This window comes from Carcharodon carcharias, chromosome 7, assembly GCF_017639515.1.
Source record: "Carcharodon carcharias isolate sCarCar2 chromosome 7, sCarCar2.pri, whole genome shotgun sequence".
Classification (NCBI taxonomy): domain Eukaryota; kingdom Metazoa; phylum Chordata; class Chondrichthyes; order Lamniformes; family Lamnidae; genus Carcharodon; species Carcharodon carcharias.
Window position 1 is genome coordinate 128,009,520 of NC_054473.1, and position 25,768 is coordinate 128,035,287.

A 25,768-nucleotide genomic window follows, 5' to 3' on the forward strand; every position below is an offset into this window, starting at 1 on the left:
ACCTCCTGAGAAGCAAAAGAATGCACTCCTACAGAATAAGCTACAGTATTAGCCTCCACAATGACTCACTTGTAAAGCAGTCTCACTATTTATAACCTCCCAGTCAGGTCGATTTCTTCTCATTCAATATATATATTAAAATAAAACTAGCCTTTTATCTAATTTCTTCTTTTAATTTGCAACAAAATTACAATCCAAAGTACAAGGATTTTAGTTGATCAGCTTATACAAGTGGCAAATTTGCATACTGCAATATGTAGTATTAATATAGTGCTCCCATTAATTGTTCTTAATCTTATTTGGAAAATAAATTTGTAATGAACACTTACTCCTTTGTCAATGACACTGTTAATGAGGTGCCTTCGAACTGAATTCCATTATTTGTGTATCCAAGAGATCCTGCACTTCCAAAATTCTGGAAAATATAGAAGTATCCATTTCATAAGAGCTTCTGCAGCTGTAGTAAAAACTTTATTAAAGGTTTGCTTCTTTCAAACGTAGACTGGGTAGCATCACCAGCATCATGTTTTATTTTGCCAAATACGAGTATCTTTTTATTGATCTCTTCCAGAGTTACAGCATTGCCTAACTACGGCAACGGAGTGTCAGCCTTAATTTTCGTGGTCAAGTCCTGAATTGTAACTTGAACCCACAACTTACTGATGCAATGGCGAGAGTGCTACCAACTGACCCATGACTTCAATATAAACCAACTCCTTACTTTACCGCCTCCGACACCACCTGTTGTACTGAAAAGATGAAAGTTAGTGTCTGATCCCAGTTGCGGGGGAGGTCATTACTGAGATGATGATGGTGGGGAGCCAAAAAACAAAAAGGTGACCATGTGAGTCGGGATAACATTGGCTAGTAGTGGTGGTTTATTTGCATTCTAAGAAAAAAATACTTTATTGCTTCAATTTCTCAGATGGGCTGGTGGGTAAACATACCAGCAGGGCTGGTAAAGAGCAGAAAGATCCCAGGTTGAGTTAGTTGATCTTATTGCAGTTTCCACCTACAATAACCTCTGCTGCAATATCCACGTATGTGGGTGGCAGGTAAAGGCAGAGCTAGGTTTGGCTATAATTTCTTGGTATAATTTCTAGGTTCATGCCATAAGAATACTATTTACCCATAAGACTATACTCCTACACAAGTCACTATTTCCCTTTCTCTTCTGGAATCAACGTTGGAATCAAAAGTACCCGATCCCAAAGTTGTGCTGCAACAGTCTCATTGGGGAAAGCTTTTTTCAAATTTCTATTCCCTTTTCTGTGAAAGGGTGTTTCCCAATTTTGCTCCTGAATGGTTTAGCTCTAATTGTAAGATCACGTGCATTAGTTCTTGATTCCATCACCCAAGGAAATAGTTTCTCTATTGTTACCTTATCGAATCCTGATAGCATTTTAAACACCTTGAGAAGATCACCCCTCAAACTCCTAAAATCAAGAAAATGTAAGTTAAGCTCAAAAACTAAAAACTGCAAATGATGGAAATGAGAAATAAAAACAGAAAACTCTGGAAATGTTCATCAGGTTTGACAGCATCTGTAAAGGGAGAAAGAGTTAATGGACAGGGCTTTCAGTTTAAGGTTGGGACCTTGATGTCAGGATCAAATGTGACTCCTAAACATGCACCCTGTCGAGAACCAGGCAATGGAAGTGCCCTCTGAAGACCAGGTAATAAAATTTACATTAAAAGAGGACATAACTACCTGGCCAGGATAGTGGAGGGGCATCTCTTCCTCTGGACGGCCAGGTGCTGCAGCTGTGGCTCAATGGCCATGATGAGTGTGGATGGGAGGAGGGGAGCCTAGCGGGATGAAGTGCTGTATCCTCCCATCAAGAGGTGGTTTTGTTTAACTGGCCATGTTTCAGCCAGAAGATTCCAGTTGGTGAGGAAAGGTCCATTAACTACCTCACAAGTAGCAGGTAGCCGTTCTGCCCCCAGGAAACCCCTCTGATGATGGCTTGAGGGCTGATGGTGCCAGGAAACCAGTTAGCTTTTACAGCCTGCCCACTCCTGTCCTGCTCCATCTAGCCTCGAAAATCCTGCCCAATGTTTCAGGTTGATGATCCATCATGTTCTTATAATAATCTGGAGTCGAATTAGGCTTTTTCTATCTCCATTTATATAATTAAATATTTTTAGATATCCTCCCTTTTCTTAAGAGTTTTTTCATTTAGGACATATTCTCTTTCATAGTTTTACTGAAAATGCACTTCCTATTTCTGGCACTGTATTGCAGCTTCCACCTACCTGTTAACTTGTCTATAACCTCCTGCAGTCTTCCTTAGTTTGCAAAGCCCCTCAAGTGTTACCTCATGTGCCCCTGCCCAAATCATTAATGGAAACATGAGAGAAGTCGCTGTGTAGATACCCATAAGATATAATAACTCACATCATGTTAAACCAAAAAACATTCAGACTCAGGGAATTAGCTCAGATTTCATTTGAAACTTGGGACACTTACTGAAACTAAGTTGGGAGGTGTTGTGTTTGTAATGTTTCATTCCATAAATAAATCTAAAATTGTGTAAAAAAAGGCTCCAGTATCATCCTTAGCCAAATGGCTTTCTGGAATATAAAAGTTCTCCCTGGTGTTCTGACCAATACTTAGCCCTCAAATCAGCATCACTAAAACAGATTATCTGGTCAATACTTCATTGGTATTTGTGGATCCTTTATGTGGGAAAATTGGTTGCCACATTTCCTACACTACACCAGTGACTAAATTTCAAAATACTTTATTGGCTTTTTGCACTTTGGGATGTCCTATGGCCGTGAAAGGTGCTGTATAATGCAAGTCCTTCCTTCTTTCAGTATTCTAGGAGTCATGTGATTTGGTAGGACTAACGAGGAAAGGGAATATAAGATAAAGGATATAATTCTAAAGGGGGTGGATTCAGGAGCAGAAGGACCTGGGGGTATATGTGCATGAATTGTTGAAGGTGGCAGGGCAGGTTGAGAAAGCGGTCAAGACATATGGGATCCTTTGCTTTATAAGTAGAGGCATTTAGTACAAAAGAAAGGAAATTAGGGTCAATCTTTACAAAACTTTAGTTTGGCATCAACTGGAGTTGTGTGTCCAATTTTGGGCACCACACTTTACGAAGGATGTGAAGACATTGGAGAACGTGCAGAAAAGATTTACAAGAATTGTTCCAAGATGAGAGATTTCAGTTATGTGGATGGATTGGTGAAACCGGGACTATTCTCCTTAAAGAAGAGAAAGTTGAAAGGACTTTTGATTTGTGTTCAAAATCTTGAGGGGTCTGGACAGCATAGATAGGGAGAAACTTCTGCCATTGGCAGAAGGGTCAAGAACTAGAGGGGACAGTTTAAAGTGGTTAGCAAAAAAAAACCAAAGGCAACATGAGGAAAAGGTTTTTTTTTTAAACACAGTGAGGGGTTAGGATCTGGAATGCACTGCCTGAGAGTGTGGTGGAGGCTTTTGAAAGGACAGGGATAACTACCTGAAGAAAAAAGATTTTCAGGACGATGGGGAAAAGACTGGGAAGTGGGACTAGCTAATTTGTTCTTGCAGAGGTCAGCATGGACATGATGAGCTGAATGGCCTCCTTCTGTGCTGTTATGGTTCTATGGTGACATTTGTACTTTTAGTTAAGACATTAGCTTTGTTTTATATATGCAACAACTGTTTCATTTTAAAGTTATCTCCAAGATTGGCTCTTCCAGAGCCTCCTCAGATACACATACTTACAGCCCATTGCAGTGGTAAATTACATGAAGTAACATTGCTATTTGAAAAGGTGTAAGAATTATTTTATTCAGCTGTCATCATCACCCCCACTATGTTGTAGAAAGAGTGGCAGCAATTCATCTCCTCCTACCCCAAAGAAGTTTAAAAAAATAGCACCATTCGTCCACCATGAGTATTTCAATCAGTTTGGCCCTGGGAAGTTATCATTTATGCAAAGTGTAAGTAGCAGTAAACAGTGTCTTGAATTATAATTTGCATAAATCACGTTAAAACTTAAACCTTTCTACCTGATTGGATTTCGATGGAGATTCCTGTGCCTTTGGGTTCTTGGGCGAGACCTTGGATCCTCGCCGGTAACGCTGGCGCACAATGTATTCATAAGTGCTAAGCCGGTTCCACACTGTCAAAAGAAAAGGTACTGACAAATGCACAATCTATAACTTCTACATTACAAACACAGCAAGATGAAATACAATTCCAAAATTCACTTGTGATGTTATTGATAGCTTTGGGAATTATTGAAAAGCCTAATTCAAATGTAAATGAGAGACACATGACTGTCAATTGAAAAATATTTCCATGTAAAATGTGCTGAAAACCCTTAATACCTTTCCAAAAAAAAAGTTAAAATGTCCCCTTTGTAAAACCCGCTGCTAGACACTACGAGTTTTTTGAAGTTTATCTTGGTAAATACTCATGTTAATTTCGCTCCTGGGTGATATGTCAGAGGTTTTGGATGTCTGCACTATTTTTAGAATATCCATTTTTAAAGCTTAATTTTTCAATCAACAAGCAAACTGTTCTTCTAACCTCCAAAGGTTCAAATGATTTTATCTGTGGCAATATTACGTGAAAATTCTGGTTACGATTTTCTAAATATGTGCTGGTGAGGAAGTCTAGCTTGCTTGCCCACAATTTTAGATCCATTAATGGACTGAAAATAATGGGCAGCTTGTCTATGACCATTAGAGGCTTCAGTTCAACTCAGTGGTAGCATTCTCACTTCTAATTCAGAAAGGTCGAGACTTCAAACCTCACTCCAAGGCTTGAATGCATAATCTACGTCAGCTCCTCAGTGCAGTGGTGAGGGAGACTTTTGCATGGTATGTCAAATTGAGGTCATATCTGTTCACTGCAGGGGACACAATAGACTCCATGGCATTAATCAGAGATTTCCAGTGGTTTCCAGCAGCAGGTACTGCAAATGTTGTGTGTTTGGGGATGAGAGAGAATTTAACTCAGCTGGGGTGCTTTCCATGGTCAAACTGCCTGCCAACATTCGCCACAGGTTTACATATGAAGAGGGCAACTGGCATCATTGAATTATTCTTTAGAATGAGATCTTCAGAAGAAAAGAGAAGTTAAAGAAGAAAACTATTTGTTTTCTAAAAGATTTCCCACCCAATTCCCCCCGCCGATTTGATTAGTTCTATAATGCTTCTATTCAGAAATTTTGTATTTCAATTTATATAGTTATAGTGCCTGGTGGTTATCTTTATATTCAGTTATTAAATGCTTTTTCACTTTAAAATAAATCAATCTCAGAATGAGTTCATGGCTGATAAGGTTGGCATTTTATTGCCCATCCTTTGTTGCTCTGAGAACGTTTGATAAACTGAGGGCAGCAAAGAGTCAACTAACGGCAGTGGTGTGGGACTGGAGTCACAAAGCAAAAACCACATAAGCACAGTAGATTTCCTCTCGTAAAAATCATTTGCGAACCAGTTTTACACTTACACAGATTTAAAATCCCCTTTTAAAATCTCAACCTGCCATGCATGGATTTGAATTCATATTATCTAGATTATTAGTTCAGGCTTCTGAGTTCTAGCCCAGTAACATAACTGCTACAATACCATACCCATACAGCAAATATGCCAAAATTACAATTTCCTCCTCCTTCCCCATCAACATATAGAGACAATATGAGGAAATCTCATTCAAAAACACCATGCAAGCTTTGAAGTCTGCAATACCCAAGTTCCCTTGAAACAGCATAGAAATGGTAGGAATCAAATTACTGTTTGCTAAAACAATACAGTTCATACATTAACCTTAGCTTTTGTGATGGTGTAGGACAAATTCCTGCTTTAAATGAATTACTAACACTCTTCTGGTAAATTAGGATTATCTTGCCCCCCTGTGGCAAATGGTTTAGTTTCAATGTACTAAACCTCCACTTATTTTCAAATTAGATAGCTACTTAACTGATTTATGCAACTGTATGGCACTGAAATTTTATCAAGCCTAATATTCAAAGATAAACATTTAGAAACCGCACAAAATCTTTAACATCCAATGTAAAGCTTAAAAGTAAAACTTAATTTCTTTAGCAATACAGTGAGAATCCTATTGATAAAATAAGTGCACTGAACATCTTGTATGTTACTTACAGAGGTAGATGTGGAAGCACAGAAGTTGACCCAAAAGTGACACTGAAATCAGACCTAGCAGAACAGTCATCGCAGACACAATAAGAATGACAGTAGCAGTTGTATGAACAGCAGCATGGGGCAGAAATGCAAACCAGGTATCCGTATCGTTTATAGCTGTTAAAATTTTAAAAAAAGGTATAAAACACTTCATTAATTGAATTTAAACACCACTGCAGTTCTCTCCCAATGTGTTTGCTGCTTCATGGTTCAGGGTCCATTTATAAAAAATCAGGGCAGTAAAACTTCCATTTACTGCGCTCCAATGGTCAGTTATTACTGATTGTCTATCACTATTTTTGCAGGACAAAGCCTTATAGCAGATGCTGCCTCTCATATATATTAGTGTTTCTTTTGTAATTTTTGGTCCAAATCCTCGTGTTGGTGGATAAAACAATGCATTATTTACCTGTATGACACTCGTTCAATTCTGATACTTACTGTCGTACATTTCTATTAGACCAAGTTTTGAAGAGTCCATTATCTTTCAATTTCTATTATGCACCTAACGGGATAATGAGTACCCTCTCCATCAAAGGGTTTTTGATAATCAAAATCAATGAGCGTATTTAGAAATGTGCAACAATAATGAATGCGTTAAATTGATTTGAGCTTTTCACTTGGGCAACTAGAAGGTTGCATACACAGAATGCAAAAATGTTTCTTGAAGTTTACCCTAAGACAAAAGTCTATTCTTAAGGTTTATAACTATATGAATAAAATGCATCAAATCTGTTTAGCAACTAAAGATTTGGTAATGTAGTGTTTTCACATCTGAGCACATGAGGTTCATATAAACAAAGACAAAGAACACACAAAAACAGAGGGGCAAGGTATACACAGCCTGTTGCTGTTAATTCAAAGCCATTTTTTGTTTAAAAAAATTCAGAACAGCTAGGAATTCAAATTCAGTGCAGGAGATATTTCTGCAAAACTTCAATGCAAATTAATAAATTATTTGAACCAAGTAATTTGAAATTAAGACTGCATGGTATATTCAATTTAGAATGCCTAATCCTAATGAAAAATACAATACATGTAATCATTTTCTTTCTAAACAGAAGAGTTTTCCAACATGAGAGCATATTTAAAGCCTGGCTGGCATTGGATTTGTAAAGAAATTCAAATACAAGTGTTAATGGAGCTGCTCAGCAATACAATTAGGGTTGGGTGGTCCAAGTTTTTTAAAATTAGTTCAACGTATTTGAATACTGTTGTACGATTTTGATAATACTACTGGCTTTTAGGATTTGTTGTTGGTTGAAGTAATATCTATGGATTTTACTTTTAACCGCTTTTTAAATAGCTCAGTTTGAATTTCTCCTAGTTGGGACACTTCACAGAATGGCAGCTGTGAGAAACTACACTTAAAATGGATTTATGACTTTAGATTGCCTGAGAGACTGGGTTCAAACAGTTGTATAAATATAAAAACAAAAAAACTGCGGATGCTGGAAATCCAAAACAAAAACAGAATTACCTGGAAAAACTCAGCAGGTCTGGCAGCATCGGCGGAGAAGAAAAGAGTTGACGTTTCGAGTCCTCATGACCCTTCGACAGAACTTGAGTTTGAGTCCAGGAAAGAGCTGAAATATAAGCTGGTTTAAGGTGTGTGTGTGTGTGGAGGGGGCGGAGAGATAGAGAGACAGAGAGGTGGAGGGGAGGGGTGTGGTTGTAGGGACAAACAAGCAGTGATAGAAGCAGATCATCAAAAGATGTCAACGACAATAGTACAATAGAACACATAGGTGTTAAAGTTAAAGTTGGTGATATTATCTAAACGAATGTGCTAATTAAGAATGGATGGTAGGGCACTCAACAGAACTGCCCCGGTAAACCGATCGTCTCAGCTTGCTCCTGCCCCACAGAACTCATTTCTCGTTATCTTGACTCCCTTCTCTCTCCCCTTGTCCAGTCCCTTCCCACCTATATCCGTGATTCCTCTGACACCCTACGTCACATCAACAATTTCCAGTTCCCTGGCCCCTACCGCTTCCTCTTCACCATGGACGTCCAATCCCTCTATACCTCCATCCCCCACCAGGATGGTCTGAGGGCCCTTAGCTTCTTTCTCGAACAGAGGCCCGAACAATCCCCATCCACCACTACTCTCCTCCGTCTGGCTGAACTTGTTCTCACGCTGAACAATTTCTCCTTCAACTCCTCTCACTTCCTCCAAATAAAAGGTGTGGCTATGGGTACCCGCATAGACCCCAGCTATGCCTGTCTCTTTATGGGGTATGTGGAACATTCCTTGTTGCAGTCCTACTCCGGCCCCCTTCCACAACTCTTTCTCCGGTACATCGATGATTACTTCGGTGCCGCTTCATGTTCTCGTCAGGACTTGGAAAAATTTATTAATTTTGCTTCCAATCTCCACCCCTCCATCATTTTCACGTGGTCCATCTCTGACACTTCCCTTCCCTTCCTTGACCTCTCTGTCTCAATCCCTGGTGATAGACTGTCCAGCAATATCCATTACAAACTCACCGACTCCCACAGCTATCTCGACTACAGCTCCTCACACCCCGCTTCCTGTAAGGACTCCATCCCATTCTCTCAGTTCCTTCACCTCCGTCGCATCTGTTCCGATGATGCTACATTCAAAAACAGTTCCTCTGACATGTCCTCCTTCTTCCTTAACTGAGGTTTTCCACCCACGGTCGTTGACAGGGCCCTCAACCGTGTCCGGCCCATCTCCCGCGCATCCGCCCTCACGCCTTCTCCTCCCTCCCAGAAACATGATAGGGTCCCCCTTGTCCTCACTTATCATCCCACCAGCCTCCGCATTCAAAGGATCATCCTCCGCCATTTCCGCCAACTCCAGCATGATGCCACCACCAAACACATCTTCCCTTCACCCCCCTATCGGCATTCCGTAGGGATCGCTCCCTCCGAGACACCCTGGTCCACTCCTCCATCACCCCCTACTCCTCAACCCCCTCCTATGGCACAACCCCATGCCCACGCAAAAGATGCAACACCTGCCCCTTCACTTCCTCTCTCCTCACCGTCCAAGGACCCAAACACTCCTTTCAAGTGAAGCAGCATTTCACTTGCATTTCCCCCAACTTAGTCTACTGCATTTGTTGCTCCCAATGTGGTCTCCTCTACATTGGAGAGACCAAACGTAAACTGGGCGACCGCTTTGCAGAACACCTGCGGTCTGTCCGCAAGAATGACCCAAACCTCCCTGTCGCTTGCCATTTTAACACTCCACCCTGCTCTCTTGCCCACATGTCTGTCCTTGGCTTGCTGCATTGTTCCAGTGAATCCCAACGCAAACTGGAGGAACAACACCTCATCTTCCGACTAGGGACTTTACAGCCTTCCGGACTGAATATTGAATTCAACAACTTTAGGTCGTGAGCTCCCTCCCCCATCCACACCCCCTTTCTGTTTCCCCCTTCCTTTTTTTTTCCAATAAACTATAAAGATTTTCCTTTTCCCACCTATTTCCATTATAAAAAAAACCCCACTAGAGCTATACCTTGAGAGCCCTACCATCCATTCTTAATTAGCACATTCATTTAGATAATATCACCAACTTTAACTTTAACACCTATGTGTTCTATTGTACTATTGTCGTTGACATCTTTTGATGATCTGCTTCTATCACTGCTTGTTTGTCCCTACAACCACACCCCCCCTCCACCTCTCTGTCTCTCTATCTCTCCGCCCCCCACACACACACCTTAAACCAGCTTATATTTCAGCTCTTTCCTGGACTCAAACTCAAGTTCTGTCGAAGGGTCATGAGGACTCGAAACGTCAACTCTTTTCTTCTCCGCCGATGCTGCCAGACCTGCTGAGTTTTTCCAGGTAATTCTGTTTTCAAACAGTTGTATGTTGTCTTAATTGCATTGTGGACGTTTGTATTGTCTTGCCATTGTATTGTGAGTCTTTTCATCAGCTTTGAAGAAAAGGCTGAAAGGCAGCTTACTTAGGATGGCACTATCTTTAAACAAAACCCATGCATTGTTTAATTGATTAACCATGTTTGTAGGGCAGAACATCTGTATTAGAGGGAAACTTTTCTTTCTGTTTTGACATTATGGTAGGAAGTGTTATTAACATTTGTTCTTAATGGTTTTAATATCTGTGGGACTTGGGCTAAAATATGTTGAAGAGGATGTGACATTGTTTGTCTGTATATGCTCTATATTTAGAGAAAATGTGTCATTTATTCACAATGGAATGTAAACCGTGGGAGCCTAGGGAAGAAGGGATGGAAATTTTTCTTCAGTCTACATGACTCTAGTTACAGAGCTGGGATGACACCAGATAACCCACACCCTAAGCCACTGGAAGAAGTGAATTTGGGCTATTTCCAAATAAGAGATTCTGGAATAATGAGAAGTGGGGATAGAAGTTGGAAAATTGGAGTCTTTGTTGACGCAGTTTTATCACGGCTTCAGTGATATGATTCTTCCGAGACACAGTTCAACTTCAGAGACAGAAGAGAATGACATCGACTCAACTGGCAACGCTCAAGGAATCCTTGGAACTTGAGGAATGAGACATTTTCATGTTGTCTTCGCTGTTTTTTGTTAACTATATGTAAAATCTTGATTAATAAATTCTACTTGATTCATAAATACTAGTTATTCCTACCTTGTTAGGACAGGCACAAATGAGGACTCTAGTGTTAGAAATTAAGGACAAAATCATCTGGTCCTGTTGGTGTTGGGCGTCATGGCAGGCAGAGGGGTGTGGTGGCAATATGGTGAGAAGGCCAAAAATCGGTTTCACACCATCATGACATCAGTTTGCAACTGTCTGCTCGACCCGTCAATGTCGGAGTGCATTTGTCACTGCCGCACATCAGGAACCTAATTTCAATATTTTAGCATCTCATTATAAGACCTGCGCGCTGGAATCATCCACCCCCCCCCCACCATATCAAATTCACTGCCCACATCAGTATGACTTCAGAATGGCATGCTTCACAACTGCCTTTAAAAGGGTGCACCTGGTGATCTGAACGTCGAGGGGAACTCTGAGGTGAGTGGACGCAATTTTTGTGTGAATGCGGCTCACAAGTATTGCCCATAGGACACTAAGGAAGAGGCTTTGCGCATTTGCAGAGGCACAGGCAAGTCATTTTTTCCCAATTGGGAAAAGGGCTCCAATGTGGGTTATGCTGGGGGTGGGGACTGCTAGGCTGCACAGACTGAAGGAAGTACACATGCCGGGAAGGGGGGGGGGGTAAGGAGGGGTGAGAGATGCAGCCACGCACTTGGAGAAGCTTGACAAAAGTGAGCATTCTTCCACAGCTGAAACTGTTGAGCTGCAGCTCCATTGATATGCTTGGAGTCGGACTTCTGAAGCTTTTCTACCCATTCAAGCAATGCAAAGGCATGCGCTCTTCCTTGATGCCCTATGGGTGATTGCTTGCGAGCGCTGCGCAAGGCTGCTTGCACTCTCCTCGAAGTTCAGGCTGCCAGGTGCATGACTTTTACAGGCAGTTGTGAAGCATGCCGTTCTGAATTCACACTGACGTAGGCGGTAAATGTTCCAGAACTTTTCACCCCTTGGGTGCAGACTGCAAATTAATGTGCATTTTGGAGGGCAGCAAAGCAACTGGCCGACTGGGTAACTTATAGAACCCCTTTCGAAAGTTGGCCATGACATAGTTAATGGTGGAGGCACTCACAGCCCCATGCAATATCTTTATTAAGGTTTGGACCAGTATCCTTCATGGTTCAAGCTAACAGCGCAGCCTTGCAGTGCAGGTTAAGAGAATGCCTGTGCTTCAGCTGAGAGCACAGCATGCAGTCCAGTGACCGAAGCTGCCACCAGTCAAGTGGAGTGGGGCAGACTTGGGTGGGGTTTGGGAGAACCAATGAATGCATGACACACTGGCCATCCAAATGTGGCCAGGACTCTCCTACATATGTGAAGGGGCCTTCACACGTAACTAAAAGAGGTTCTTAGGACACATATACTAATCCACACATCTCTCTCTTTGATCCTGCAGAAGGAGAACATCAGGATCATGGAGCCTGGTGATTTAGCAGTATGTCTCATAGCTTACAGAAGAAGAGTGCGACAGAGGTTCCTGGCTGGGCAAAGGGAGGAGCATCTCCCTCAAGATGAAGATGCAGCAGGGTCGGCTGCTCATACAGCTGAAGATCCACAGTACCTACAAATAACGGCTCACTTCACTAGACCCAGGGTCTATGGATGGTGCCTGTTATTCCTGAGGACGGCCAAGAACCAGTGTCGCCGAAGACTGTCTAGGGAACTGGTTGGTTACATATGCCACCTACTGCAGGATTTGGCGCCACAGGGTATGGAGGCCATCCACTCCGAGTGGCAGTAAGTGACTGCGGCACTCAGTTTTTATGCCAGTGGTTCCGTTCAGTGCTCCACAGGTGACCTGTGTGAGATCTTGCAAGCCTCCATGCACAAATATATCCAGATGGTCAGAGACACTATCTTCGCAAAGGCACAGAACTTTGTGCATTTTGCCCAGGTTCAGGAGAACTCAAGAGCTCTGGGATTTGCGCAGTTCCACAGGTGCAGGGTGGCAATCAGCAGTCAACTATGTTATCCACAAGGGCTTCCACTCGCTGAATGTTCAGCTGGTGTGCGACCGCCACAATTGCATTCTACAGGTCTGCGCATGATTTCCAGGAAGTGTCCACAACTCCTACACCCTTAGCAGGTCTCAGGTCTCTGACATCTTCTAGGGTCCAGAAAGGCTGCTGGGTTGGCTCCTCGGCAGCAAGGGCTACCCACAGAGGACATGGTTGATGACGTCCGTGCAGCAGAGCGATGGTACAATGAAGCTCATGCCACGATCTAGACTTGTGTTGCACACAGGGAGAATGACAGAACTCTGTAGCGCTGCCCATGACATTCTGGCAGCAATGACAAGCACCATCAAGGTGCAGGCATCACTGATGTGTTCAGCGAGTGTGAGTCTGGACCATCGCTTTGGTCTGAAGGTTACACACTGCACAGGGAAAAGGCCCTGGAGTGAGACACTTGCCTTTATCTTGTGCAGGAACCAAGGTTTCACATCTGAGTGACACAAACACTGCTCATTATAACAAGGAGCCATCGGCAAGGAGACATTCTTGGCAGTTTATTTACAATAGTGAACATTATGCACACTGATTTAACATTTGTGCCCAGGCTGTGCAACTACATTTTCTTAACCTTCAAAACCCTGCCGCTAGGTCTTGGTGCTCCCCCGAAATCCACAGTGGAGGTGAAGGCAGTCTGCTGACTGTTATGCCCTGTCTGTGATGACCTTGGTAGACATGCTCTCAAGGGTTGAGACCTGAAGGGCCCAGGCCTGCTTTCAGAGTCCTGCTGTGTGGCAGTGGCACCCCCCTCGACCTGTAGAGCTGCAGCTGCTGAGGGTACAGGAAGAGGGGATTCGGATGGGCCAGACACTCCTGCAGTCACTTGGGTGGATGGCCCCAGGGTGTGCACCTGTTGATCCTCTTCCCTAGGAGTGCCGAGGACCCCTGGCTGACTCCTTCAGGAGAAGGGGAAGTTGGAGTGAGATCGAGCTGTCCCGCACCTGTCTCACGTTGACATTGTTGGAAGCCAACTATGGCATCAGCGATGGAGTTCAGCCCGTGCAACAGTGCAGGACTGATGTCCTGAACCAAAGACTCCATGGCAGCTGCCATCCTACCAGTGTTGACCTTGGTGGGTTGGCACGCCAGTGGTATCAGCTCAGGCTGAAGGCTGACTGACTCCGTTGCGCCTTGCAATCTGAGGGGTGCAGCGGACATCCCTTCCTGACGTTCCCTTGCTTTTGCAGCTCCAGCTAATGAGGTATGAATGAGTCCAGAGGTCCCTCATCTGATTTGGACTCAGCAGGTTTCTGGACTCCAGTTGTCCTTGGAGTGCCGGAAACCTGGGAAGTCCATGCCGCCGCCTGCTGTGGATCAGAGAACGCAATGTGCTCATCAGACTGTGACCCCCAAGGCTACTCTAGAACTAGGTCCCACTGAGGTGCGTCTCTCTGCGCTGGTGGGGGGTGTGGACGAGCTCTGTGACAGGTCTTCACTGAGGATGTATTCAGACTCCTCTTCCGAGGAGGCTTTGTGGCTTGAGTCGAGGACCCCCTTGGTTTCTTCCCAGATGTCCCCGCGAAAGCAAGGAGAGATAATTATTAATTGTGCATGGCAGAGGACTATGGGAACAGTGGAACTCACTCACAGCATGATTGTCTGCTGGATGTTGCACTGCTGGATAATAACTTGGTTGAACACTGCCAGCCTCACCATCAGCAGAGGAACGGTCCAGATCTTCTTGGCCAGCTGGATGGTTCTATTTTCAAAGTCTGTGAGGAGCCTGATGTTGGGCATTCCCCCACCAGTCTGCGAACTCTCCCTTTTGATGTGTCCCAGCTCATCTTGCATGATAACAGGTGAACAGAGTGTAAGCAGGATGCCTGCCACTCCAGAGGAGGAGGATGCCTGGCACCTGCAGGTTGTGAGTGGTGCCTTGGATGCGATGAGGACACAATTCCCAGGGCAGGTGAAGGTGTGTGTGAGAGAGTGAATGGTAATGTCCCTTGAGCTGATGGTCATTGAGATCCCTGTGGGTTTATGAGTGTGCGAGTTGACAGTGATGAGAATAGTGACTTACCCTGGTGGGACGAAGGGCGTCATTCCTCTTTCAGCACTGGGTGGCTGCCCCTCTTTTGCAGGGCATTGGTGCTGACCACTGCTGCCACTGTCTCCCATGCTGCATTTGTGACCTTGCTTGCTGGTCTTCGTCCAGAGCGGGGGTAGAGGACTTCACGGCGGGCCTCCACTGCGTCCAGTAGGTGCCCGAGGGAGGTGTTGCTAAATTTGGGGGCAGCACGTTTCCTCACTTTGGCAACCACGGCTTTCCAGCAGCTTTCGATCCCTTAGAGAGTGCTAGCTCTGTGCAGGGGCGCCTTTTAATATAGCACCTGGATTACTGAAGGCCTAGAGGAGTAGGCAAATCATAGACTGCCCCATCAGCCATTTGGCATGTTTCCCATGACTACATTATTAATGAGGCAGGACGCACCAGGAATGAAAACCCACCATTGCAGCCAGTGGGTAAGATGACTTTTTCATGCCCGCTACCACACTTGGGGCAGAATCATCCCAGATTTGCACTAAGAACTTGGAACTTTAGAGATTTTAATTAGAAGGGTTTTATACCTTGAAACCCTAAAATCTTACGCGGTGTTCCAATCAATGTTCTCTGCGTAAACATTCAAAAAGATGTGAGAATTCAAAACAAAAACTGGTGAGCTCTTATTAACACACTCAATCGAAAAGAAATAATCTCTGACTGATGAGCAAAAAGCAGAATATTTTTCATGAAACCCTAAATGAATAAAAATCTACTTTTGCTCAGATAAATGAATATTGACAACAGCAATTTTAAAATGCAATTCCATAAGACTACTTTTCCTGTTTGAGCGACTTTTCTAAAATAAGTATATAATGTGCTCAGAAGATCCAGACTTATCTTGCTTTATGACAGCCCGTAGTATCAGTAAAAATTAAAATTAAATCCCTGATGGTTCTACAAAAAGTGGTGTAGCACAGAACAATTTAGCTAATATCAGTCAGTGGAGCTACAGTGTGTTTATAATTGGTGTTAATTGCATAAATTAAGGTTAAGTGTATAAGGTGGAGGACCCTCATTGGAGAGTTACTTATGCACGTAAAGAGACACACTGACACAATTAGTGGGTTGTAGAGTTAGGATGTATACATTTTTGATACCCGGCTTGTGAGTAAATCTAAAACAGTAGCTGGTCTCTTCCTTCGCCAACTAGCTGTCAGAAGTTTAACACAAGGTTCAAGGGCTAGGGGAAAAAATAAATTAGCCAGTGTTCCTACTCAATCATTATTTAATGACCTGAGTAAGGAAGTGAGAAAAGGGCAGATAAAAAAGGAGAAAACCTTTTAACATAGAACCAAATCTTTAAACAACTCTCATGTCATTCAGACTCAGTTTATATGCAATTAAAATAGGCATCAAAATAACGTACTTGGACAGAAAGCAGTCACACATCACATGGATATACTGAAACTAAAATTACGCATGGGAAACTTACTTTCAAATTTCTGGTTGGTGCGAAGCATATCTGCATCAACAAAGTACCCAATAAACACAAAGGATGCGATGCAGACAATCACCAGGATACCAAGGACAGCAGAGATAACACAATTCAGGAAATGCCTAGATGAGAAAGCAGCAAATTAAACATAATACTGTACAATATGAAATACATGGAACATTACAATGCTAATTAATTTACAATACGAATGCAGTGATCCACAAATTTAAAATTCCTTTAACTCCCCTACTCACCAAAACAAGTTGATAATAGTGTTCTGATGTCAAAGACTATAGAATTAACTAAAGGGGCAAACATACTATATAAAGGATGATTGTGCATTTTAGTAAAGACTGAGAACAATTAAATTTTATTTCAATATATTTCAGAATAAAAGAAATGTAACAAAATAATATTCATAGCACATTATTAAAAAAATTGTCCTGGTTTAAAAATTGAATTATTGAATGTCCTTAGTAGCTTTCAAGATAGAAACCAGGTGTCTTCAAAAATGAAAATGAAATTATTATCTGCAAACAAATTATTGTAAGGATAAGCCTTTAACTAACTATTAAGGGCAAAACTTTTTACAGCCACAGTCTCAGTATGAAATTTCAGTCAGCAGACCTCCTTGGTGAGCTGTATACATTCAGCATTCCATAAAATGAAATAGCATCTAGCAGTGGAAATGATAATGCATAGAGAATTCTCTCATTTTTTTCATAGAAAGCCATATGCCTATAATAGTGATTTTAGAAAAGATAAATCATTTGCAGCATGTTCTGAATTAAAAACTTGTTTTCCAACAATATCCTCAAGTTATCGAGGAGTTATGATATGCTGCAAAGCCTGTGGTTCTATAAAGCTCCACATTTATGGCCTTAATGGCAAAAATGCTGCACAAATCAACTGAACCATACTACAATTTCAGAGCAGATTTCTGACCAAATTCAATAGCATTCAGAGCAGGAAATGGGGTTGACTAATTAAGGTACTGGGCTAAACTCTATTAATTGGTATACCCAGCAGTAACTGGAAAATTGGTTGGGCTGCAAATCAAATACATTGAACTTGATGTCAGAAAATTTATTGAAATGTCCAGTTAAAGGCCATCTAAAATATTTTATTATACCATGTCTATGGACCTCAAGAGCAGTGAGGCGCACTACATGGCTCTGGTCCTTTTCTCTGACCAAAATCGCAGGAGGAGAGAGGAGAAAACAACCGAGTGACAAGTCACACATGGACAAGCTTTTTAACATTAAAAATGCATAATGTCAAAAAAGGCTTCTGCTGAGGTTTAAAGGGAGCAGGGATGTGGCAAGGACAAGGCAAGAACTGAAACAGAGCTCAAGTGAGCTTGTGATCATAAAGTCTAGATTGAGAGAACTTGGGTAGATAATGGATTCCCAACTAGACGCCTCAGGGGAAACCTTGGGATGAACAGGAGGTCTTGGCCTGCATTGGCTGCTGGAAGGGTTAAGAGAAGTTGGGGCTAGCTTAGAGGAAGTGATAACATATAGAAATCAGGACAACGTTCATGATGAAGTGATTTGTGAACTGGAGTCAAGGCTGAAATGGAGCGAGCCAGGTAAGCCAGCAATAGAGCAAGATGACAGCCACTGAACTATTACACAATCAATTGGATGAGGATACCATGACCAACCAGGAGCTTGGGTTCACTGCTCAAGTGGTGACCCCCAGGTCAATCAGATTTCAGAATCAAACAGACAACCATTTGCTAACTCAGCTCTTATCAATGAAGTGCCTGCAAAGTTTACATTTTGCATCAGTCATAAAATTATCTTCTACATTACATTCCTCTGACAAGTTACTTCTGCAAAGAAGTATGTTTGCTTTCAATTGTTAGACCAAATAATATGTAGCTTAGGTACTTACTTAATATTACCACTGCTATTATTTAATGAAAATAAACAGTGCAATAATTAACCTCATTCTATCTCTTGTAGAGATAATGAGGCCATTTAGAGAGCAGGGGAGGCGGTGGCATAGTGGTATTGTCGCTGGACTAGTAATCCAGAGGGACCCGGGTTTGAAATTCAAATTCAATAAAAATGACCACAAAAGCATTGCCGACTGTTGTAAAACCTGATCTGGGGAAGGAAATCTGCCGTCCTTACCTGGCCTGGTCACCTACATGTGACTCCAGACTCACATCAAATGTCCCTGAACAAGGGCAATTAGGGATGGGCAATAAATATACAAGAACAAGCAGGTTTAACAACTGAATGAAGTTAAATTGAAAGCAAGACAAACAGCAAGAAATGGGGTTGACTAATTGAGATACTGGGCTAAACTGGAAAATTGGCGGGCTGCAAGTCAGTCACATTGATCTTGATGTCTGAAAACTCTCACATTATGCAAAGCTCTGCGACAAAAGCATTAAATTAGATATGATACTCCAATATTTCTGTTGATAGATGACTAGGTTTCATTGTTCTAAAAGCAAGATACTGTGGATGCTGGAAATCTGAAATAAAAACAGAAAATGCTGGACTCAGCAGTCAGGCAACATCTGTGAAGAGAGAAACAGTTAATGTTTCAGATCATGACCATTCATCAGAACTTTGTTAATAATATGATGCACAATTTTTCATTTTGTGCTATCCAGAACTATTCCTTGATGAAGTGGGCATTTTTATAGAGCTTCCCCCATCCCACACCCAGTAAAACCATATACAGTAAAGTCTCAAAGTAAATTCCAATTAGACTGGCAAAACAAGACATCGGTAAATGTAAATTTCTACTCCTGGCCCAGCATTTCTCTTCTAAAAACTGCCTGAGACCAGTCTGTTTTCACTATAACTCTAATGAAAAGTCATCACGTACATTAACTTTGTTTTTCTCTGCACAGATGCTGTGTTTCCAGAATTTTCCATTTTTATTATACAGTATAGTATCTTTGGTCCATACGTTAATGCTATAGGAAACTCTGAATTACAAGCAGTCTAAAGTTCATAGAGAAATGTAGCGAGATAGGACTTTAGCCACCAGTCTGCCCAGGCACTGAATGCATGCATGAAATGGGAGATAGATACCTGCACCATTTACACTGCTTTGGAAGTGTCCACCCCACTGAGGTTCAAGAATTTCAAACTGGTAACATACCACATTCCTTCAGGGTGAACATCAGGATATTTTAAGATAATTTATTCATCTTGCTGCAACCAGTTTCCAAATTGTGTAGCCATGGGGCAGGACAAGGGGGAGCTCAGTGAATTGGAAAATATTCAAAGAAGCAACATACAAATAGGGTAACAGCTTGATACAACTGAGAATGAATTAATTTACAACATGCAAGCCAGGTTTCAATCAGGCTCAGTATCTGGGCAACTGCCGATGTGCTAAATCTTTATTTTCAGATTATACAAATCGTTCAATCCAATTTTAAAATGGAGGTTGTCTCCCAAATTACATGTACAGCTAGCTTGGTGAGGTTAAACCATGCATTATGAGCTTCATCAACTGACTGGGAAGTCCTACACTGCTGACACTGCATACCAAAAGCAGAAAAATCTTCCATTCTCCAGTGCAAATAGGTGAATCCAAAAAAATATTTCTTTTAAATATGTAGACCCATAATATATGTTCTTGCACTCTAATTTTCAAGAGAGATCATGGAACCATACATTCCTGACAACGAGGGAAACTGATGCTATAAATCACAGAGCTGCAGGCCAAGCCAAAATTCCACTCAAGGATTTGAGCACAAAAATCAAGGCTGGCACTCCAGTGCAGTACTGAGGGAGTTATTGCACTCATGGACGTCTTTTTGATGAGACCTTAAACTGAGGCCCCCTCTGCCCTTTCAGGTGGAAGTGAAAGAACCCATGGCAGTATCATGAAGAGCAGGGGAGTTACCCCAGTGCCCCAGCTAGTACTTATTCCTCAATTAAAATCACAAAAACAGATGATGTGGCCATTACACATTGCCCTCCGTGGGAGTTTGCTTTGTGCAAATTGACTACTGCATTTCCTACATGGCGACAGTGCCAACAATTCAATAAAAGTGCTTTATTAGCTGTAATGTGCTTTGGGAAGTCTTGTGATTGTAAACTAGTTTATTTAATGCAAGTTTTTTTTAAATAAAGAGACCCATCATATACTGAAGTAAAATTCAAATGCAGTTTAATGTTAGGAACAAGGTCATAACTTCTATATTTATGTGTCAGGAATGGTAGCATAGTGGTTTTTGTTACTGTAGTAATCCAGAGGCCCTGACTAATGATATGGTGATAAGTTCAAACCCCACCACAGCAGGTAGGGAATTTAAATTCAGTTGATTAAAAAAATCTGGAATAAAATCTGGTGATCAGACTTGTTGTAAAAACCCATCTGGTTCAATGATGTCCTTCAAGGAAGGAAATCTGCCATCCTCATGCAGTCTAGTCAATAAGTAGCAATTAAGGATGGACAATAAATGCTGGCTATGCCAGCAAGGCCCACATCTCATGATGAAAACAAAAATTCACATTATTCAATGAAATTCTTATATTGCTGTAACACGGTTCAACTCATTTATTGTTCCAGATGAACTTTAAATGCATTAAAACATTACAGTCATTGTACTATTCTTTTATTCTGTAATAACAAAACTAAAAAAAATCAGACTCACCAGTAATTCCTGCCCCCTACACAATTGTTGAGCCATTTACAATGGTGATCAAATGCAGCTACACACTTGTTACACTGACTGCAGTGCTTGGACTTCAAACCTCTGTGAACCAAATATAATACAAATCTGTCATTTCAGGAATTTGTTCATAAAAGGCCCTAGTGTACTATCCAAGTGCTGAGATACAAGCAAAAACAACAACTTGCACTAAAATAGTGACATCAATGTAATAAAATTTCCCAGGCACTTCACAAGAGCAATTTGAAACAATATTTGACACCCAGCCACTATTAGCGCCAGAGAATCAATAACTTAGTAGAGGAGATAGATTTTAGGGAGCATTTTTAAGGAGCTCTGATGAATTACCGATCTGACATATTAATGATTACAAACAGATGAATGGGTAATGGAGTAACATATTTCACCTTCCTTTTCCTCCCTCCTCCTCTCCCTATGCACATGTATTTCCATTTACATGGGACCTGAAGCCTGCAAAATGGCGGCACATGGCACTGAGTGTGGATCTCAGAATGCGACGGGAACAGCAGTCAGAGAAATGTTTTATGTCCCGGAGATACCTGTAATCCTGGGTGGGTTCGAAACATGAGGGATTGAATTTCAGTTGAAATCCACGAGACGGAGACAGTCACTGAGAAAGGAAATATGGCTATGAAAGCAGGTTTTAGTAAACACCTTGTCAAACACCAGGAGAGAAACGGAAAGCAATGAAGGTGAACAAGGCAAAAGAGAGATTCGAAAATCCTGACGGAGAGGAGTACAAAACTTCTTCAAGGTAGGCATTTCTTGAAGAGAAGTGGCAGTCAATTAAACACAGATATAAAAACAATAAACTGCGGATGCTGGAAATCCAAAACAAAAACAGAATTACCTGGAAAAACTCAGCAGGTCTGGCAGCGTCGGCGGAGAAGAGCAAAGTTGACGTTTTGAGTCATGACCTTTCAACAGAACTAGGTAGAAATAGGAAAGGGGTGAAACATGGTCTATCTCCGACACTTCCCTTCCCTTCCTTGACCTCTCCATCTCAATTTCCGGTGATAGACTGTCCACCAATATTCATTACAAGCCTACCGACTCCCACAGCTATCTCGACTACAGCTCCTCACACCCCGCTTCCTGTAAGGACTCCATCCCATTCTCTCAGTTCCTTCGCCTCCATCGCATCTGTTCTGATGATGCTACCTTCAAAAACAGTTCCTCTGGCATGTCCTCTTTCTTCCTTAACCAAGGTTTTCCACCCACGGTAGTTGACAGCGCCCTCAACCGTGTGCAGCCCATCTCCCGTGTATCCGCCCTCATGCCTTCTCCTCCCTCCCAGAAACATGATAGGGTCCCCCTTGTCCTCACTTATCACCCCACCAGCCTCCGCATTCAAAGGATCAGCCTCCGCCATTTCCGCCAACTCCAGCATGATACCACCACCAAACACATCTTCCCTTCACCCGCCCTGGTGTAGGGATCGTTCCCTCCGTGACACCCTGGTCCACTCCTCCATCACCCCCTACTCCTCAACCCCCCCCAAGGCACCTCCCCATGCAAACGCAAAATATGCAACATCTGCTCCATCACTTCCTCTCTCCTCACCGTCCAAGGGCCCAAACGCTCCTTTCAAGTGAAGCAGCATTTCACTTGCATTTCCCCCAACTTAGTCTACTGCATTCGTTGCTCTCAATGCGGTTTCCTCTACATTGGAGAGACCAAACACAGACTGGGTCACTACTTTGCAGAACACCTGCGGTCTGTCCACAAGCATGACCCAGACCTCCCTGTCGCTTGCCATTTTAACACTGCACCCTGCTCTCTTGCCAATGTCTGTCCTTGGCTTGCTGCATTGTTCCAGTGAAGCTCAACGCAAACTGGAGGAACAGCACCTCATCTTCCGACTTGGCAGTTTACAACCTTCCGGACTGAATATTGAGTTCAACAACTTTAGATCTTGAACTCCCTCCTCCATTCCCACCCCCTTTCCGTTTCTTCCCCCTCCATTTTGTTTTTTCCAATAATTTATATAGATTTTTCTTTTCCCACCTATTTCCACTATTTTTAAACCTATTCCACCCATGGTTTATTTCACCCCACCCCCACTAGAGCTACCTTGCTTGTCCTGCTCTCCAATCTTAATTAGCACATTCTTTTAGATAATATCACCACCTTCAATACCTCTGTTCTTTTGTCTGTGACATCTTTTGGTTATCTCCACCTATCACTGCTTGCTTGCCCCAACAACCCCACCTTCTCCCGCACCCGCGCCCCCCCACCCCCCCAACTAAACCAGCTTATATTTCACCCCTTTCCTATTTGTACTTAGTTCTGTTGAAGGGTCACGAGGACTCGAAACATCAACTTTGCTCTTCTCCACCGATGCTGCCAGCCCTGCTGAGTTTTTCCAGGTATTTCTGTTTTTGTTTCAGCTACAGCTGAATACTGGTATCTCTTCAATGTTTCCTCCACACTTCACTTGAATAATCCTTTCCAGGCATTTTGTGAAGTCACAATATTTCACATGTTCTCCAACTTCACACCATAAATGGACAGATCCCACAACCCTGTTTCACTTTGTTTTCCTAGCATGTGGTTCATGAAATATTCCACTCCCTTCACACTTGTTAACTGCTTTATTTATGTGCTTTTATTCTGTTAGTTAATTTATTCTATCCTTAAATGTTTCAAACTTTTTGCCTTTAATCTGGTACCCAACACCTTCAGAACCCAAACCCCTTTTTCAACTGTCAAAATTAGCACATATCAGTATACTCATCAGCAATGATCAATATCAGTGTGAATTAAAAGGACAACGAGCAAAATTCATCTTGACCAATACCAACTAGTACTCTAGTTTCAGATGGGATAGGAGAAAGAAACAGAACTGGCAATATAAAGCAGACAACTGATTGGAATTATAATGGCAGTGAATGGCAAAACCAATGGAATTATGACTTGGGGAACTTGTCAACCATTGGGATGTCAATGGAGCTTTCGAGACTCGATCATACTGTATACATTTAATCAGAATATACATGCAATTTCTGCAATAATCGACTGCGGCACTCATACTTTGCCAATTTAGTAATAGGTACAAAACCAGAGTCACAGGGAGGCAATTCGATTTGTTCAGCTTACAATAAATAATACATGATTTCTGAAGTAATACTAATGCACCTTGGGAGGATGGCAATTGTGGGGCTGGAGGTGGGGCATAGTTTGTGGAAATAATATAACAACAAAAATGCATTCATTCATTTATGCATCGAAATGACATGTGTAATTATACTTAAATTTTACAAGTAGGTTTTATACTATTTCCATCGTGGCAAGGACCATCGAGGATCCAACCTGATGGTTCCATGCCCTTGCAAGAAAACATATATTACACAAGTATCGCTTGTGATATGATCTTCACCAATGGATAGTTTGCAGTCAATTACAGGGAAATTCTATGCCAGTATATAACTATGTAGAAAGATAAAATAGTGGCATGAGGTGTACTTTTGAAATCCCAAACTTTTCCCGTTGTGACCCCATTTTAATGCCTCAGACTTTGTGTGACCACAGGGTGAATATTTGGAGGGAAGAGTTGTTGAAAAGTTGGGGGTGGAGAGGGGAATAAGGTGGGGAGGGCTGCAGTTGTTGACTGAGAGAGGAGAGGTGCTGGTGGGCAGAAGGTGTTCAGCGTGCCACATCTTCCCCTCCTTTACGCCTTTCCATCTGAGTATACAATACTGCACTCCCTTTATTTGTATATTTTACTCACATTGTAATGAGCTATCAATTTCATAAGCTTAAATTACGGTCTGCATATTTTTTTAATGCTAAAATTAGTTCTGAGGTAAATGTTATTTGCTGTATTGGGGTAGTTTAGGAGAGGTTGTAATAAGGGCGATGGCTTCATTACAAACTTCCTCAGCCACACACTGTCATTTTGACATTTCTACTGCAATGGTACCTAACAACCATAAAGAAAAATAATTTCACTTGGCGGATGCCAATTCTGGGGGGAAAAAAATCTAACTCTACTTTATCCTCCTTATAATACTCATGACGTAGTATGGCTCAATGTGCATCAGCTGTCCTCTAGCAACTCATCCAAATGATAATTATTTATGGGAAAGCAAAGCCAATGAGTTCCAGGCTATTTCATCATCATTCGACCTGAACTCCTTGCTAGATGGTCATCCGTGGACACTTTCTAGCAAGAGTTACTGGACAGCAATCAGGAGTAGGACATAGTTACCTTGCACTCTTCCAAGCCAAGGTTTGCTGAGGCCATCTGTAGTACATGCTACCTGATATCATACCTCAGGCAAAAAAAATCTTCCAAGTCTGTATGGCTCAATGTCACAATGGTTAGGAAAATTAAAATTTCACTAGTGGGTCTGGAACTTGCATTATTCTCCTTTCGAAAGAGAATTGGATTCAAGTGAGTTGGACACACTGGCTTTTTGCTTGGTCCCATACTTAAATTGAGCTCAGACTAATGAGATGAAGATTTACCCTCTGCTAGCTGTAAGGGCCTACATGAAATCAGTTTGGCTAGCCTCAATTAGGTTTGCAGTGGGTAGTATAGGACATCACTTCATATCATTCTAATGGCTCATATATTCCTACCACATTCAATAGAAGAAGCAATATTCTGTCTGACCGGAAAACATTTTAGACACTTACACATCAACTTCACAAAGGTAGCAGTGATGATTTTCAATAACGTGTTTATGTTTGCTGCGGTCAAACACTGGAATTGGCCTATTATAGTGCTTGGCTCGAACGTTTTTATCAGCTGGGTCGATGCTGGCTGAAGTCAAATGAACAAACAGGTGGCAAGTAAACATAACACCAAGCCACTGAAGAGCGTTAAGGTTAAATATTTATGAATATGATGGATGGCGACA

At 42.1% G+C, this 25,768-nt stretch overlaps 1 protein-coding gene across 5 annotated transcripts in view; it reads right to left on the bottom strand.

Moving 5' to 3' along the window:
• The window catches only part of zdhhc1 (zinc finger DHHC-type containing 1), a 91,471-nt gene that overhangs the window by 42,659 nt on the left and 23,044 nt on the right, over window positions 1-25,768 (bottom strand). For 4 of the 5 annotated variants that reach the window (XM_041192361.1, XM_041192360.1, XM_041192362.1 and 1 more), the window contains 6 exons: window positions 25,545-25,720; window positions 20,865-20,966; window positions 16,226-16,350; window positions 6,115-6,270; window positions 4,009-4,121; window positions 330-415 (listed from right to left, as the gene is read on the bottom strand). In XM_041192361.1, the coding sequence (XP_041048295.1) occupies window positions 330-415; window positions 4,009-4,121; window positions 6,115-6,270; window positions 16,226-16,350; window positions 20,865-20,966; window positions 25,545-25,720 (758 nt within the window). The remainder of the gene's footprint in view (window positions 1-329; window positions 416-4,008; window positions 4,122-6,114; window positions 6,271-16,225; window positions 16,351-20,864; window positions 20,967-25,544; window positions 25,721-25,768) is intronic. The other variant, XM_041192364.1, reaches the window with a different exon arrangement.